The 13,828-nt window shown below is 33.2% G+C and overlaps 1 protein-coding gene across 1 annotated transcript; it reads left to right on the top strand.

Annotated features, from left to right (window-relative positions):
* Nucleotides 1-3,981: 3,981 nt before the first annotated feature.
* On the top strand, nt 3,982-9,803 carry LOC106768978. The gene is made up of 8 exons (XM_014654401.2): nt 3,982-4,320; nt 4,417-4,472; nt 5,591-5,753; nt 6,286-6,374; nt 7,468-7,600; nt 8,081-8,173; nt 9,060-9,162; nt 9,255-9,803. The coding sequence occupies exons 1-8, from the start codon at nt 4,132-4,134 to the stop codon at nt 9,707-9,709; spliced, it is 1,281 nt and encodes a 426-aa protein (XP_014509887.1). The 5' UTR covers nt 3,982-4,131; the 3' UTR covers nt 9,710-9,803.
* Nucleotides 9,804-13,828: the final 4,025 nt, after the last annotated feature.

Below are 13,828 nucleotides of genomic sequence, written 5' to 3'. Positions count from 1 at the left end.
GAAATAGTAAAACTTTTATAATAATAGTTACATTTATTACATCAGTTAAAATTAAAACTGATATATAGTAAATATTTATTATGCTTGTTTCATATAAAAAAAATCATAGTAAATTATTTACTTATGCCCATTTTAATTTTAATTAACATAGTAAGTTTATCTTAATTTTTTCTTAATAAAACTATGGAAATCGAAAATTCTAAACTGTGCCTCTGGTTTGTTCTTCGGTTTGGTCACGTTCTAATTCATGCTCGAATTAATAAACAAATTATTAGTAATTTATTTATCTCCAATGATTTACAAAACTAAGCTTTGAAAATGACTTCAAAACATTATTAACCTAAGACTAGACATTGTGCAGCTTAATGGGAATTAAGACGATTTGGTGCTGATAATAATGTTTTATACTATTACACATAATAGGAATATAATTAAGTTTGAGCCACAACAAATTCAATATATACCAGCATATAAAATAGAATATTCATCTACTTATTCTATAGGAAAATCTTTTATGATAATTATTTAATACTTTAGGCTAAGTAATAAATAACTTAATGATTTAGAGTTCACAAGGAATATACGTTTACGATTTTTTTTTTTCGTATCGCTATGAAAAAAAAATAAATGTGATGATGGTTTTGTTACGCTTTTCCGAAAGAAAGAAACAGAGAAAGATGGGCAGAGAGTATGAGACGAGAGAGAGAAAAAGAGAGATCTTTTACTCATTAACAAAACAATGTATATGTACAATAGAGGCATAAGCGAATATACTGTTGTAAGAGACATAATGCCATTAGAATTTAGTTTTTATTTACAACACATTCTTTTAAAACTAAACTACATAGAGATTTAACTCCAGCAAGATTAATCATCCATCACATCAGACTGTCTCCTTTTACTTCTGTCAAATTTATAGTTGGCTCCAGTGCCATTGCAATATTACTTTTCCTCTAGCATATCCAATTTCTCTTCGTTAAGGTGCATGGGAGGTAAATCTTTCTACACAACTAAGGAATCTCTAGAACTGTTTTTCTATGCTTCTAATATTTCAGTTCAGCACCATAATTATCACCATCGGAGCTATTGTCACTCTTACTCTCATTGTCTGAAGTAGTATGGTAGTATGACTAGTCAATTCCCTTTTTGAAGTTCGATTTGTTTTTTTTGTTTTGTTTCTTTCGTCTCTTCTTTCGACGTTTGTCTCTTCTTTTATTATGTTTATGCTCATTTTTCTTAGATCTCTTTTTCTTGTTCCGCCTATCATCAATAATATTAGTCACAACTAGACACTAAACAATAGTGGCATTCAAATTTACTTTAAAGGTTTTGTTCCTGGCGAGAGGAGCCTTGATCATAAGTTGTTATCTTTTGTCAAACACTTCGATGAGGTTCTGATGCATTGACACGGTATAGCCTTTCTCCAAGAGTTGTCCAAGGCTTAACAAGTTGCTTTTCATCGTTGGGACGTACAACATGTCGTCCATATATGTGACTTCACCATTCTTGCACGTGATCAGAACTCTACCAACTCCTTTCGCTGCCATCGTGCTATCATCAGCGAATCTCACACTGCTTCTCCTACTTGGATCAAGATTCACCAACCACTCTCTCTTTCCTGTTGATAACAGTCTAAAAATCGTTATTTTTATACTTGAAATTGATATCAAAACACACTCTTTATGATTTAGAATGAGCTTGAAATCATGCAAAACACTTAAGTTAGGTTACAAGAGAGTCAAGGGTGATTTTAGAGATATTATGCTTGGTTTTACCTTCTTTTGACAGGATTAAATGAGAATTGAATGATGGAAAGTGAAGTAGGAAGGACTTGGACTCAAGAAAGGATGAAAAAAAGGTGCAAAGGAAGAATCGCAGCCACCGCTCAACGCCAGTTGCAGCGCTGAGCACCAGCTTTGTGAAGAAGTTCACTATTAGACGCTTAAGCGCTAACGCTGAGGGGAAAAGATAGAATCGCGCCTACCGCTGAGCGCCAGAATCACCACTAAGCGTTGGCCTTCTTAGTAACCGCACTGCCAAACACCTGGGCGTGAACGCTGAGCGTCCCATTTGAGTGCTGCACCTACCGCTGAGCGATAAACCTAGTGCTGAGCGTTGTACTTATGAGCCTGGGCCAAAATTCTATGAATTACTCCAGCCATCGCTTCTACGAGACTCTTTTTTTGATGAGTTTCTTGAACTTCACCGTTGTTGATGGAAACCTCCTTAAGTTAGGTTGGGCCAAAGCTTAGAAGGATGCAAGGAGGTGCGTTTCCTTGGATGAATGGTGTGGAAATATGGTGGTAAATGGTCCAAGGATGACGAGTTAAGGTATGGATGGGGTAGAAGGTCAAAGCTTCTAGGAGATATGGTGGTGGTGGGGTAGTGTTTGGTAGCTCCAAGAGAGGTTAGGCCAACTCAAGGAGGAAGGTGACTAGAAGAGCCTCTAGGGTTGTTCTAGTATTGATCAAGGAAGAGTATGACCATATTTTGGTAGCATAACATACTTAATTCCAAGATGAAATACAAGGGTGGAGACACCTCTATTTATAGGCCAATGGTGTCTCCTTCTAACCCTAAAAGCATGATTTCCCACCTTTGTTCTCATTGACAAAAAATGAGGCCTTCTAAGGAGTGGACAAGTGTCTACAAATCCTCTCCAATGATGGGAGGACATGTGACCACTCATAAAACACAATCCTCTCCATTCCTAGAGTGCCATGTGGCCATTACTAAAAGGAAAAACTCTGCACTCCTAAGGTGCCATGTGGCTACCTTTTAAAAAGTAAATCCTCTCTAATGGAAACATGACATATGGCACACACTTTCCACTTAGTTTGGATGTCTAACTTTAAGGAAAATCCTATGCTACTTAGGCCTTAATACAAGCTTTAATCAAACCTACACTACATGGCCAATTACAAGGCCTAAATAAACATACACTACTCTTCAATCGATACTCCATGATGGCTCCAAAGGTGGTCCACAAGGTAGAGTTGATGTCATCTTCATGGATGGCTTCCACTATCTTGAAAGTGCTTGACCATGGCTAGAGGATTTGTCATCATTCCCTCCCTCTTGAAAAAGATTTGCCCTCAAATCTTCAACATGGAACAAGACAAACTCCCTTATCTTTTATGGAGTTTTGTGTTCTTCTCCACCAAGATACCAATTTTATAACACAAGTTAAAACAAATGTTATAATAGTGAGTAAATGAAGAATATAGTTCCCAACAATGATACACCTTAAATCAAATGAATGATCAAGGTCTTGAAGAGTAAAAACATCTTTGAAGTTTTTATTTGTCTTGTGTTAGATGTATATGTTTGAAAGACTATCCATTTCAACACAAGAGTTCATTTTTAGAGATATACCATCAGCTACTCCAAAGCCACGTAACTGAGTTCTTGATACCACTATTACGCTTTCAAGGTGTTTGAAAGAAAGAAACAGAGAAAGATGGGCAAAGATGAGACAAGAGGGAGAGAAAATGAGAGATCTTCTTCTCACTAAAAAAGCAATGTATATGTACAACAGAGACATAAGCGAATATATTGTCAAAAGACAGTTAATGCAGTTTGAGTTTAGTTTTTATCTACAACAGGTTTAACAATTTACGATTGATATCTTTTTTCTTTTTTTTGGAATAATGTACCTACTCGTATTACTTTTTGGTTTTGTTGGATAATGTGATTTTTAACCCTTTTACTTTACTTAGTAAGTTTTATTGACTCTTGGAATTTGTATTTCTTTTCCCCTTCAATAATATTTCTATAAATATTAAATATTGATTAATAAAAGTTTATAGAGCTAACCTAGTTACATTTGCAACTTGTATATTTATTTTACTTTTAAAAGCAAGAAACAAATAATAAAAAAGTAAACAGCATTTATGAGCATGAAATTCTAAATTGGTAATAATTTAATGTCTAAAATAATAAAATATTATGAATGGAAGGAAAGATGAGCCGGTCTCATATGCGACTTCCTACTTATCCATCCACCTCAGTCTGTCTTTGTAGCCGCACGTTTCAAACGCACAGTCGCAAAACACCAATTAACATCATTTCCATAAACACCACAGAGCACACTTCCAATAACCAAACCAAATCAAACCTTCTTCTTTATTCATGATTTCCAACCAAATCCACGTGTTTCGCTCTGCATTTCGCGTTCTCAGATATCCATGCACAAACTCACCAAACGCGCGTCCTTTGCTTTTGCTCCATCCTAACACAAACGCTTCCTTCTGCCCCCCACCAACCACCCTTTGTTCTTCACTCACTGATGACTCCTTTTCCACACCAAAACCAAACCAGGCAGATTATCTTTTTCTTTTCTTACCTTAAAAAACATAAACAAAACCTTTTATTTTAATTATAGTTGGATAATGATATCTTGTTGTTCTGTGACAGTTGGACTACAATCCTCCAGAGGAACTTTTCGAGCTGGAGGTGGAGCTCAAACCAAGGTCTCAGTTTTTTACTTTTTTTTTTTTTATTTTTTTATTTATGTAAGTATTTTTGCTCTTGCATTGTCGGAAATAAAAATAAAAGTTTATTACATAACTTGATCGTTAACTTTTTGGGAATTTTTAATTTGAATGTTGTGCTGTCATTATGTCATTGACCTTAGCAATTTTTGAATTAATTTTGGGACGGTTTCAGACAGTTAAAGAAAAGGGAAGATAAAAGATTTAATTATAATTCTTTTTTAGTCCCTTGGAAAAATATTTATAGTGATAGATTTTATATATAGGAGTTTTCATTGGGGGAGGCGAGACATTTGATATAATTTTTAATTAAAACCTTAAGATAATGAGTTTTTAGACAACGTATCTGTGGGGCTTTTTCATTTTATATAGTCTTTAATTTTGTTACTTTTAAAAAATTTGGGACTTTATAACTCACATATGGATTAATCTCAACAGAGAGTAAAAGCAAATGAAACACAAAAACAAATATTTAGAGGGTCTACAACAAAATAAAAAAGCCCAAAACTGAACAAAATATATACAAGACCAAGAATCAGGCAAAGTTTTTTTAGAGATGAAAAACAAAATATGACTATATTTTTAGGAGCCTTTATCTTTTGGTAGCATTGAATTTCTCTTTTATGAGTGAGTTCCTGGATTCTTGCCTGTCTAACTTTTGCTCTTTGCGTTTGTAGTTTCCTTGTGATGCACATATGATGTCTATTAAGATTTATCTGTTTCTTATTTTCAGTTCACTCAGCATAGAAAATTTTTGTACTTTTGGTCCTAGGAATTGTGTAAACAAGAGCTAGCTTTAAACAAACAAGGGTATTGAAGTTGTTACTGTTATTTTGTATTAGATTGTACAGGATCACATCAGCAATTATCTTGTACATCTGGAAGTTATTGCCGATGATACTGCTACAATTTGCTATTTCTATCCAATTCTCATCCACCCTTCAAGATGATCTATTTTTGTTCCTGGATTTAGATATTTAAGATGAAAGATTATGCTATGAGGTGTAGCTAAGTTTTGAAAATTTGAATGTTGTTATGGTTAATCTTATGAGAAGCTCTAGTGAGTGACTTTCAGCATTATTTCCCTCTCATTTCAGCAAGGGTAAGTCTCATGCACCAGAACCAAGGTCCTGGTTTGGTCCAAATGGACAGTATATCAGGGAGCTACCTTGTCCGAGTTGCCGAGCAAGGGGTTATACACCTTGTACAGAGTGTGGAATAGAAAGATCAAGGCCAGACTGTCCAAAATGTTATGGAAAGGTAGCTTCTTTTAGAATTATTGTTGGTTTCTGAGTAAAAAACAACTTAAACGTGGTTTTAGGAGTTTAATGGTTTGGATAATTTATTTCTTAAATATCCATATTGACTCTGAAAGGTTAGGATCATCAAGTTTCCATATCGTAATTCCATGAGACAACTTGAACTTAAGTCATTTCTGATTTTGAAAGAAATTCTTAAGTTGAAATTCACTCTAGGATGAGGCACATGAACTTTTATTTCTTTTCTGTCTACTCACAATGGAAAAACTTAGACATACCTTAAGCCATATAAGTCTGATGTTGCTTATGATGCCATGATGACGAGACACTTATTAAACACACATGTTACTAGGTTAATTTGCATCTTATGTGTTTATAACTTTATATATATTATTATTTAAAACTTCTTGCTTGTTATTTTCCTAATATTCATAGAAGTTGTGAAACACTAAGATATTGAACATCATATCCGTGCAATGTGCACAATGGCTACTTTGTTTACTTTTTTTCCCATTTGTTCTTCTTGTGCTCAGGGTATATTGACTTGCCACCAATGCTCTGGAGATCGTGTTATATGGGAGGAATCAATTGATGAAAAACCATGGGAGAGGGCCCATTCTATGTAATTGCTGAGAAATAAATTTGTCTTTCTTTACTAATCTCATCTTTTGTTAACTCTGACAATGTTGATGTGACATTTTTTCGTGGTCATATGCAAATTAATATAAATAAGATTTTTAACACTTATCACTAGCATGGACACGAAGAAAGGAGCTTTGTGTGTACAAATGACTAGTTTTATCAAACATACCAGACACTTGTTTGATGTAGCATGCATTTTACATCCTAATGACACCATGAATTTTTTAGTCACAATATCCTTCTGCATGTCAATGTCCATGCTTAGCTTTAGTTTTCCACCCTCTTCCAAATCATATTGTATGATATAATGGTTCACAAAATACCAAATAGTTAGTTATGTGTAATATTCACATTCAATCTACCAAAAGAAATCAATTATTAGTACTTAATATGTCGACCACGTTTATAATCTTCTTGTCTGGATGTTTCTACATTACTTATTATTATGATTTGCTTTCTTTTTTCCCGGTGTGATGTTTTTTATTTTTTTCTTCTTGATTTATCATTTTTAATCTTTTGATCTTCCTTCTCGTAAATAGGAGATTATATCAAAATAGTGTAATCTGGCATTGCTACTCTCCTTCCCTGTACTAGTTCAGAAATTTGATGCTGCATTTTATTGAATATTAATGATAATGATCTTTCAATATAAAATATTAAATATTCTTCTGAGTGATAAATATGCTCTTGCAGAAGGAAATTGGTTCAGCTTATATGTTTGGAGCATACTATATCACTTTTAGCTGTGGTACTCAGACTAATTTGTGGTTTTTATTTATCACTTTTTTTTGTTGCACAGTAGGAAGCTTCTGGTTTTTATTCATGTTGTTTTATTCTTGTCATTGTGTATAATTGACTCAACATCAAATCTATGTGAAATTCTAAGCAATACGATTTCATGAGATTCCTATATGATGGTGGTATATTTTTGTAACATACTTGACCAACATAAAAATTTAATTTGCTGTCTGTTTATTTGCATTTAAATCTTTGAATTATGTAAAATGTTTTGTGTTTGTTTTTGTTTTTTTTGGTCATACATAAATGTTTCTTTATGGGTTTCACTTTTTCAGTTCCCCACTTAAAGTGAAGGAAGATGATGAAGTTGACAAATTAGACATAAAGCTAGATGTGAAGAAAAAATCCAAGCGTGTTTACCAATCACCACCTCCAGAAGTTGGATTGAAGATTAGTCGTTCATTAAAAGTTAGTTGACTGCTTAACCTTACTTAATATGCTTTGGATACAAATTGTTATTTATGATGCATATACGTTTAACGTGAGATGTTGAACCATTAGCTTCTTCCCTTCATTATTTGACATATTTAGTATTACATGCACACTTCAAACACCTACCTAAACACACAAGAGAGAACACATCTATGCATAGAATTGAATGACAATTTTGGGGTCTTATACAATGAGAGCTAAGTTTATAGGAACACTTCTTATCAACCTGCTTCTGGCTAAGAGACTTGAGCATTAACTTGTTCTATATGGACACGTAAGGATCAAATACATTTAGGACAGGAAGAAGTTACAATTGTGTAGTGATATAAATTCCATGCACGGTTTTTTCTTTCCTTTTGTTTACTGCTGTATTGATATGATAAATCAAGAAAGAGAATTTGTGGATATTGTTAAGGTTGCAAATTTAAATGTGTTTGTTTAGTTGAATGATTGCAGAGTCTGAATGCCAAAACTGGTCTGTTTAGCAACCGAATGAAGATTATTCACCAGGATCCCAAGCTTCAGGCACAGCGTGTGGCTGCTATCAAGGTTTTAAATGTTAAGATTTGTGTTTCTTTTGAAGTCATTTTCTCTTGGTATCAAGGCCTATTTCGATGAGCTTCTCCATAAGCTCCTTCTAGAAGAGAAAAATAAAAGGAAAAAGTGAAATTAACTTCTCCATAGGCTAAAGTTAACATGTACACAGGTTAAAAATAAATCTTCAGAATAGTTACACGAGAGAACTTCTACAAATTAGTTTATGCATTGGTGAATTTTAGTTTATGGAGAAATTAATTTGAATTTTTCTTCTTATTTCTCTCTCCTATAAAGAACTTATGGAGAAGTTTGTCCAAGTAAATCCTTGCTAAATGACTGTTTCCTCATACTAATTTTTGTTGCACTCTTGTTCAGAAGTTAATAATTGTTTGATGCATTGAAATTTAGGATTCACTTTATCTGTTCTACTGGAATATCCGCAAAATAAAATATGTCTTCAATAAGAAATTTGCTGTGCTGTTTATTTTTGTAATATATGTAGTAATCACTCATTTTGGTCGACCAACTATATTCGTGACATCACATTAGTCTTCCATTTATATTTCATATTGGACCTCCAAAGATATCTGTAATCAAATATAGATTGGTCCGTAAAATGTTTTCAGAGTAGAACTTGAGACACGAAACTGCTGACATTAGTCAGCATTGCTTTACGAAGGTTCTTTACTCCTAGCATAGTTAAATTCTCAGATGGTTTTCTAATGCTATCTTCTAATATTCTAAAGCCCTATCATATACCCTCTGTTTGCATATGTTTTCTGAATTCTTTGAGTACAGGCACTGGTTGTCTGCATGTAAATTATGCAAGTATTTGAAGCATTAGAATTTTGGCACACTGAAAGTTCTGCACAATGAATATTTGCTTCAATGGATGCAGAAAGCCAAGGGAACTGTTGCAGCTAGGAGACACACTTCCAAAACTATGAAAGCTTTCTTTAGTGATCCAATAAACCGACAGAAAAGGAGCATGGCCATGAAGGGTAATTTTCATACCCCTGCACCTGTGACTTCATTGCTGGTAGACATGGTTGAAATTCAAAGTCATTGGCTTTCTGTCCCTCTTCAAATGCAGGAGTAAAATTCTACTGCAAAAACTGTGGACGTGAAGGGCATAGGAGATACTACTGTCCAGAACTCAAGGATACCATGATTGATCGGCGATTCACGTGTAGGGTCTGTGGGGAAAAAGGTCACAACAGAAGAACATGTAGAATGATAAGGGTAAGCCATAGCAATGAGAGACTGATAAAACAGCATCAGTGTAGGGTCTGTGGGGAAAAGGGCCACAACAGAAGAACTTGTAGGACGTTAAGGATAAGCCTTAGAAAGGGGAGAGTGATAAAACACCGAAAGTGTAAAGTATGTCACCAATTCGGCCATAACCGCAGAACCTGTCCTGAAGTTGTTCCTAGTAAAAGAAACACGGTCTCTCGAAGGCAATACAAGTGTAGGTTGTGCAAGAAAAAGGGACATAACAGTAGGACATGTCCAAGTAAGACAGATGTTACTGAACAACCTCAAGATTAATAATCACAAGCATCTCAAGCTTTGTCTTGTTGTGGACAATAATCAGAACAGGAAGACCTATATATATGTATATATATTGTGCTTGCCCTTGTTATATATCTGCAACAGGACTTTTTGAGTAATGGCAATTAGGCATAACTTTGACAAAAACTAAGCTAGGTGGTTCTAGGATGAGATAAAACAGTAGGACTCATTCACACATTCAAGATGCAATGTATAGGTAATTTTTTAGCTTAAACTTTTTGGATTTTGAAAGATACTTCAAATTAAAATTAGAAATAAAATATGAATTTAAAATTTTTGTTCATTCATATAAAACATGTCAAAACTTATTTTCAACTAATATTAACAAAACCTTTTAGATTGATTTGGTTCAGATTGTTTTCTTTTAATGTTACTACAATTATTTAAGTTAACATCAGTTGAGATTATTTTTACGGTTATTGGTTGAAATTTTGTTTTTGCTAATGTTTTTCATCGACTAAAGAAATTCTTCTAGTTGACATTAGTATAAAAAGTTCTAGTTAATGTTGACTCAAACATTTCCTAGTAAGCATTTGAAAAGTAATCATAACAAAATATAATATTGGTGTTAATAAGAAAAAGATCATGACAAAAATAAATAAAACAAGACAAGTATAGTTCATATTTGCTAAAAAATAATCTTCCCAACATTAGTTGAGAAAACTTCGTCTAATATTGAATGAAAAATATTAGTGGTCTACAACAATAACAGTAACAAAACAAGAAAACAAAAAATAATCTTAATAATAATAAAAAAAAAACTCTTACCAAAATTAGTAAAAAAAAGTAATGACTTCAATAAAAGAGTAGATATCCCAATAATGTTTTCGCATTGGTAAGTGTGTCATATCCAACTAAAGTTGAGTTAATAAGAGAATATAAAAACACACACATAAATTTGAGAATATATTTTTTTTTTGAAATTTAAAATTATTTAATTTTTAATAATATAAGTAATATCATAATTATAAGATTTCAATTTCTTTTAAATTTTCTACTTAACTAACATATTTTATAATAAAATTATTTTATATTTACATGGATACATATTATTATTATTATTATTATTTAATATTATTATTATTGTTGTTATTAATGTTCTTTTTTTAGAAGTTTGTTTTTATTTTTTATTGTTATTAATTTTTTTTTTTTTAGTTTTTGAAGTTATTTCTTGGAAGAACAAGGAGTTCAGCATATAAAAAGGTTTTCGCATATAACTTGTAAAAGACAACCATAAGCTAATAAAAAGAGTGGTCCTTCCTGCACCTCTTTAACCTCATCCTGCACCTCCTAAATTTATTTTAATACCAACTGTACCCCTATCTCCTTAAGACTATTTTTGTCAGGCTTTATGAGGTTTTTTAAAAACTTAAATTCCTCTTCCGCATCTCACAACAAACCCTACATCCTTCCGCATCTCACGCAAACCCTACAACCCTTTAATATTTCTCCCTTCTCCTTTTCGCCGTCTTCCCTTCTTCTCTAATTTTTACAATTGAAAGAGCTGCTTTCCTCCTCGTTGGTTGTTTGCGTTGTGTTGGATCTGCGGCTAATGACTAACGCAGGTGGATCTGCGGCTGGGTTGGGGTGCATGGCTGACTTGTTGTCCGCCCTTCCAATCGTGGTTACGGCGAACCACAGGTGGATATGCGTCTGGGTGGGGTGCATTTGTCCGCCCTTCGAATCGCAATATGGCGAACGCAGGTGGATCTGCGTCTGGGTGGGGGTGCTGTGTTTTAAACCCAAGCCTATGCATTTCACATGCTTGTCTATTAAAAAAAAAATAACTATGCATCTGTTTACTTTTTTGTGATTTAACTTTAAACAGGGTATGCGAATATTGGTTGTCGTTGTGAACACAAATTGTATTTTCATTTTGATTTCAAGATCATCAAAAGGGAATTGATCTTGGTTTAGTATCTGCAGAAGTTTTGTAGAATTTCTTTGATCTAGAGTACTATCCTAAATTGCAGCTTGAAGTGCGATTCCCAACAGCCGCACTACCCTCATAAGCACTTCTAACTGCGGCGACCCTTAACCAAAGCTCCCAGGTGCGACGAACACCAGCCAAAACTCCAAGTGCGGTTCCCAACAACCGCATCTCCAACTGCGACACCACCGCTATCCACACTTCCAAGTGCGGGAGCCCTTCATAACAAATCCAAGTGCAGTTAAGGGACTCATCCCCAGATTAAACAAAAAATCAAGCATTTCTTTCACACTACAACAGATCAGCAACAAAAATACCTTAAAATGAAATGATGAAAATGAAAGAAAGAGGAGGAGTAGAAGAAAGAAAGAAGTGTTTAGACATGAAGTGCAGTAAAGAGGATGAAGGATGAAGAAAAGGGGTGTAGGATTTTCAAACTTGAGATGCGGCAGGCAGAGGAGGAAGATTTGTTCTTTGATTTTTATTATTCAATGTTCAACATTTTTTAAAAACTAAAATATTCTCTGATAGGGGTACAATAGAAACTATAAAAGAAAAGGGAGGTGCAGGATGAACTGAGTGAGGTATAGAAAGAATCACTCCTAATAAAAATGGTATTGAAACACTTTAACTATTTATGTTAGTTTGTAAACGGCTCTATCAATCAATAAATTATTACAAGTATTTTAACTACGACTTATGACTTATATAAGTAGTAGTAGTTTAGGTTATTTTAACTAAAGTATTTTAACTAGAGTATATAAAGTCACTTTAGGCTATACCCTTTTTATCTCTTTGGATGAAAAAAAAAAAAGAAACACTAATATTATTTTCCATGAAGCCAACTCTAGTTTTCTCAAATATTCTTTAACTACCTACTTATATGACTACAACAATAAAGTTGTTTATAAGATTACATGAGAATTTATGAGAGAAATACTGTTGGATACAAACAAAGTCTCACATCAAAAAAAATAAGAGATGGATATGAGTTTATATACACATAAGATACCTCCATTGATAAGAGGCCTTTTGGAGTGATACCAAAAGCAAATCCGTGAGGGCTTGACCCAAAGCACTATGGTAATTTTTGTGATAAAGTTTGGAACACTCAAGACCCTAGACGATCTGGGAGAAGGAAGGAAGAATCTAAGTTTAAAAGGAATGGGTAGTTATGATTTTCCTAACCTATAGAAAAAATAACACACTCTCTGTTACTTTGTATGACGTTTATAAGATCTAATGCTTAAGTAAATTTGGAATGGATATACACAATATGTTTCATTTAGAATCGTTAGTTGGTTGTACAAAGAAAACCTTTTATTTATAGGCATATTGAATAAGACTATTATAAGTACTGTCCGATTTTCGTTTCCATCTAATAGGATATATTTTATACCCAACTTCTTGTGTTTTATAGTACCTTTAGTATTTAACATATTGTGTAACTAAAGGTGTATATTGTTTATTATTAAAAGGTTAAATATATGTTTTAGTCCTCATATTTGTTCCCCATTCTCAATTAGGTTCTCATGTTTTTTTTTGTCCCAATTGCATCCTAATATTTGTAAATTTGAGACAATTAAGCCCTCTCCATTAACTGGCCACTAACATCGTAGGCCAATTGAGAGGGCTTAATTGCCTCAAATTTACAAATATTAGGATACAATTGGGACAAAAAAAAACATGAGGACCTAATTGAGAATGGAGAACAAATATGAAGACTAAAACATATATTTAACCTTATTAAAACTAAGGATTATTTAGAATATATATATATATATATATATATATATATATATATATATATATATAGATTTTAGATTGCCCGTAACATAGATGATCGTTGGATCAAATAATCTCATGGCTATTGATCATCTAGTTTTAACTATCTATTCTCAAGCACATAATCCTTTATTCAAGTTTCAAGTTTTACTTATGCTTTGAATTTTTTTAAACACTAAAAATACATATTATTTCCTTTTTATTGGATAAATTCACAATCTCCTAGAATAATTATTAATGAAAGATTCAAAATATGTTTTCCCTCTTAACGATAATAGTGTTGATTCTAATGTATAATAGATTAATTTTAGTGTTTTTTTAGTCACTTTGGGAAACATTTCATCATTTGATGTTTTCTAATTATGTAATGCTCGCAAAAG

Source organism: Vigna radiata, chromosome 7 (genome assembly GCF_000741045.1).
Source record: "Vigna radiata var. radiata cultivar VC1973A chromosome 7, Vradiata_ver6, whole genome shotgun sequence".
Lineage (NCBI taxonomy): Eukaryota > Viridiplantae > Streptophyta > Magnoliopsida > Fabales > Fabaceae > Vigna > Vigna radiata.
This window is presented reverse-complemented; position numbering and strand designations above follow the sequence as displayed.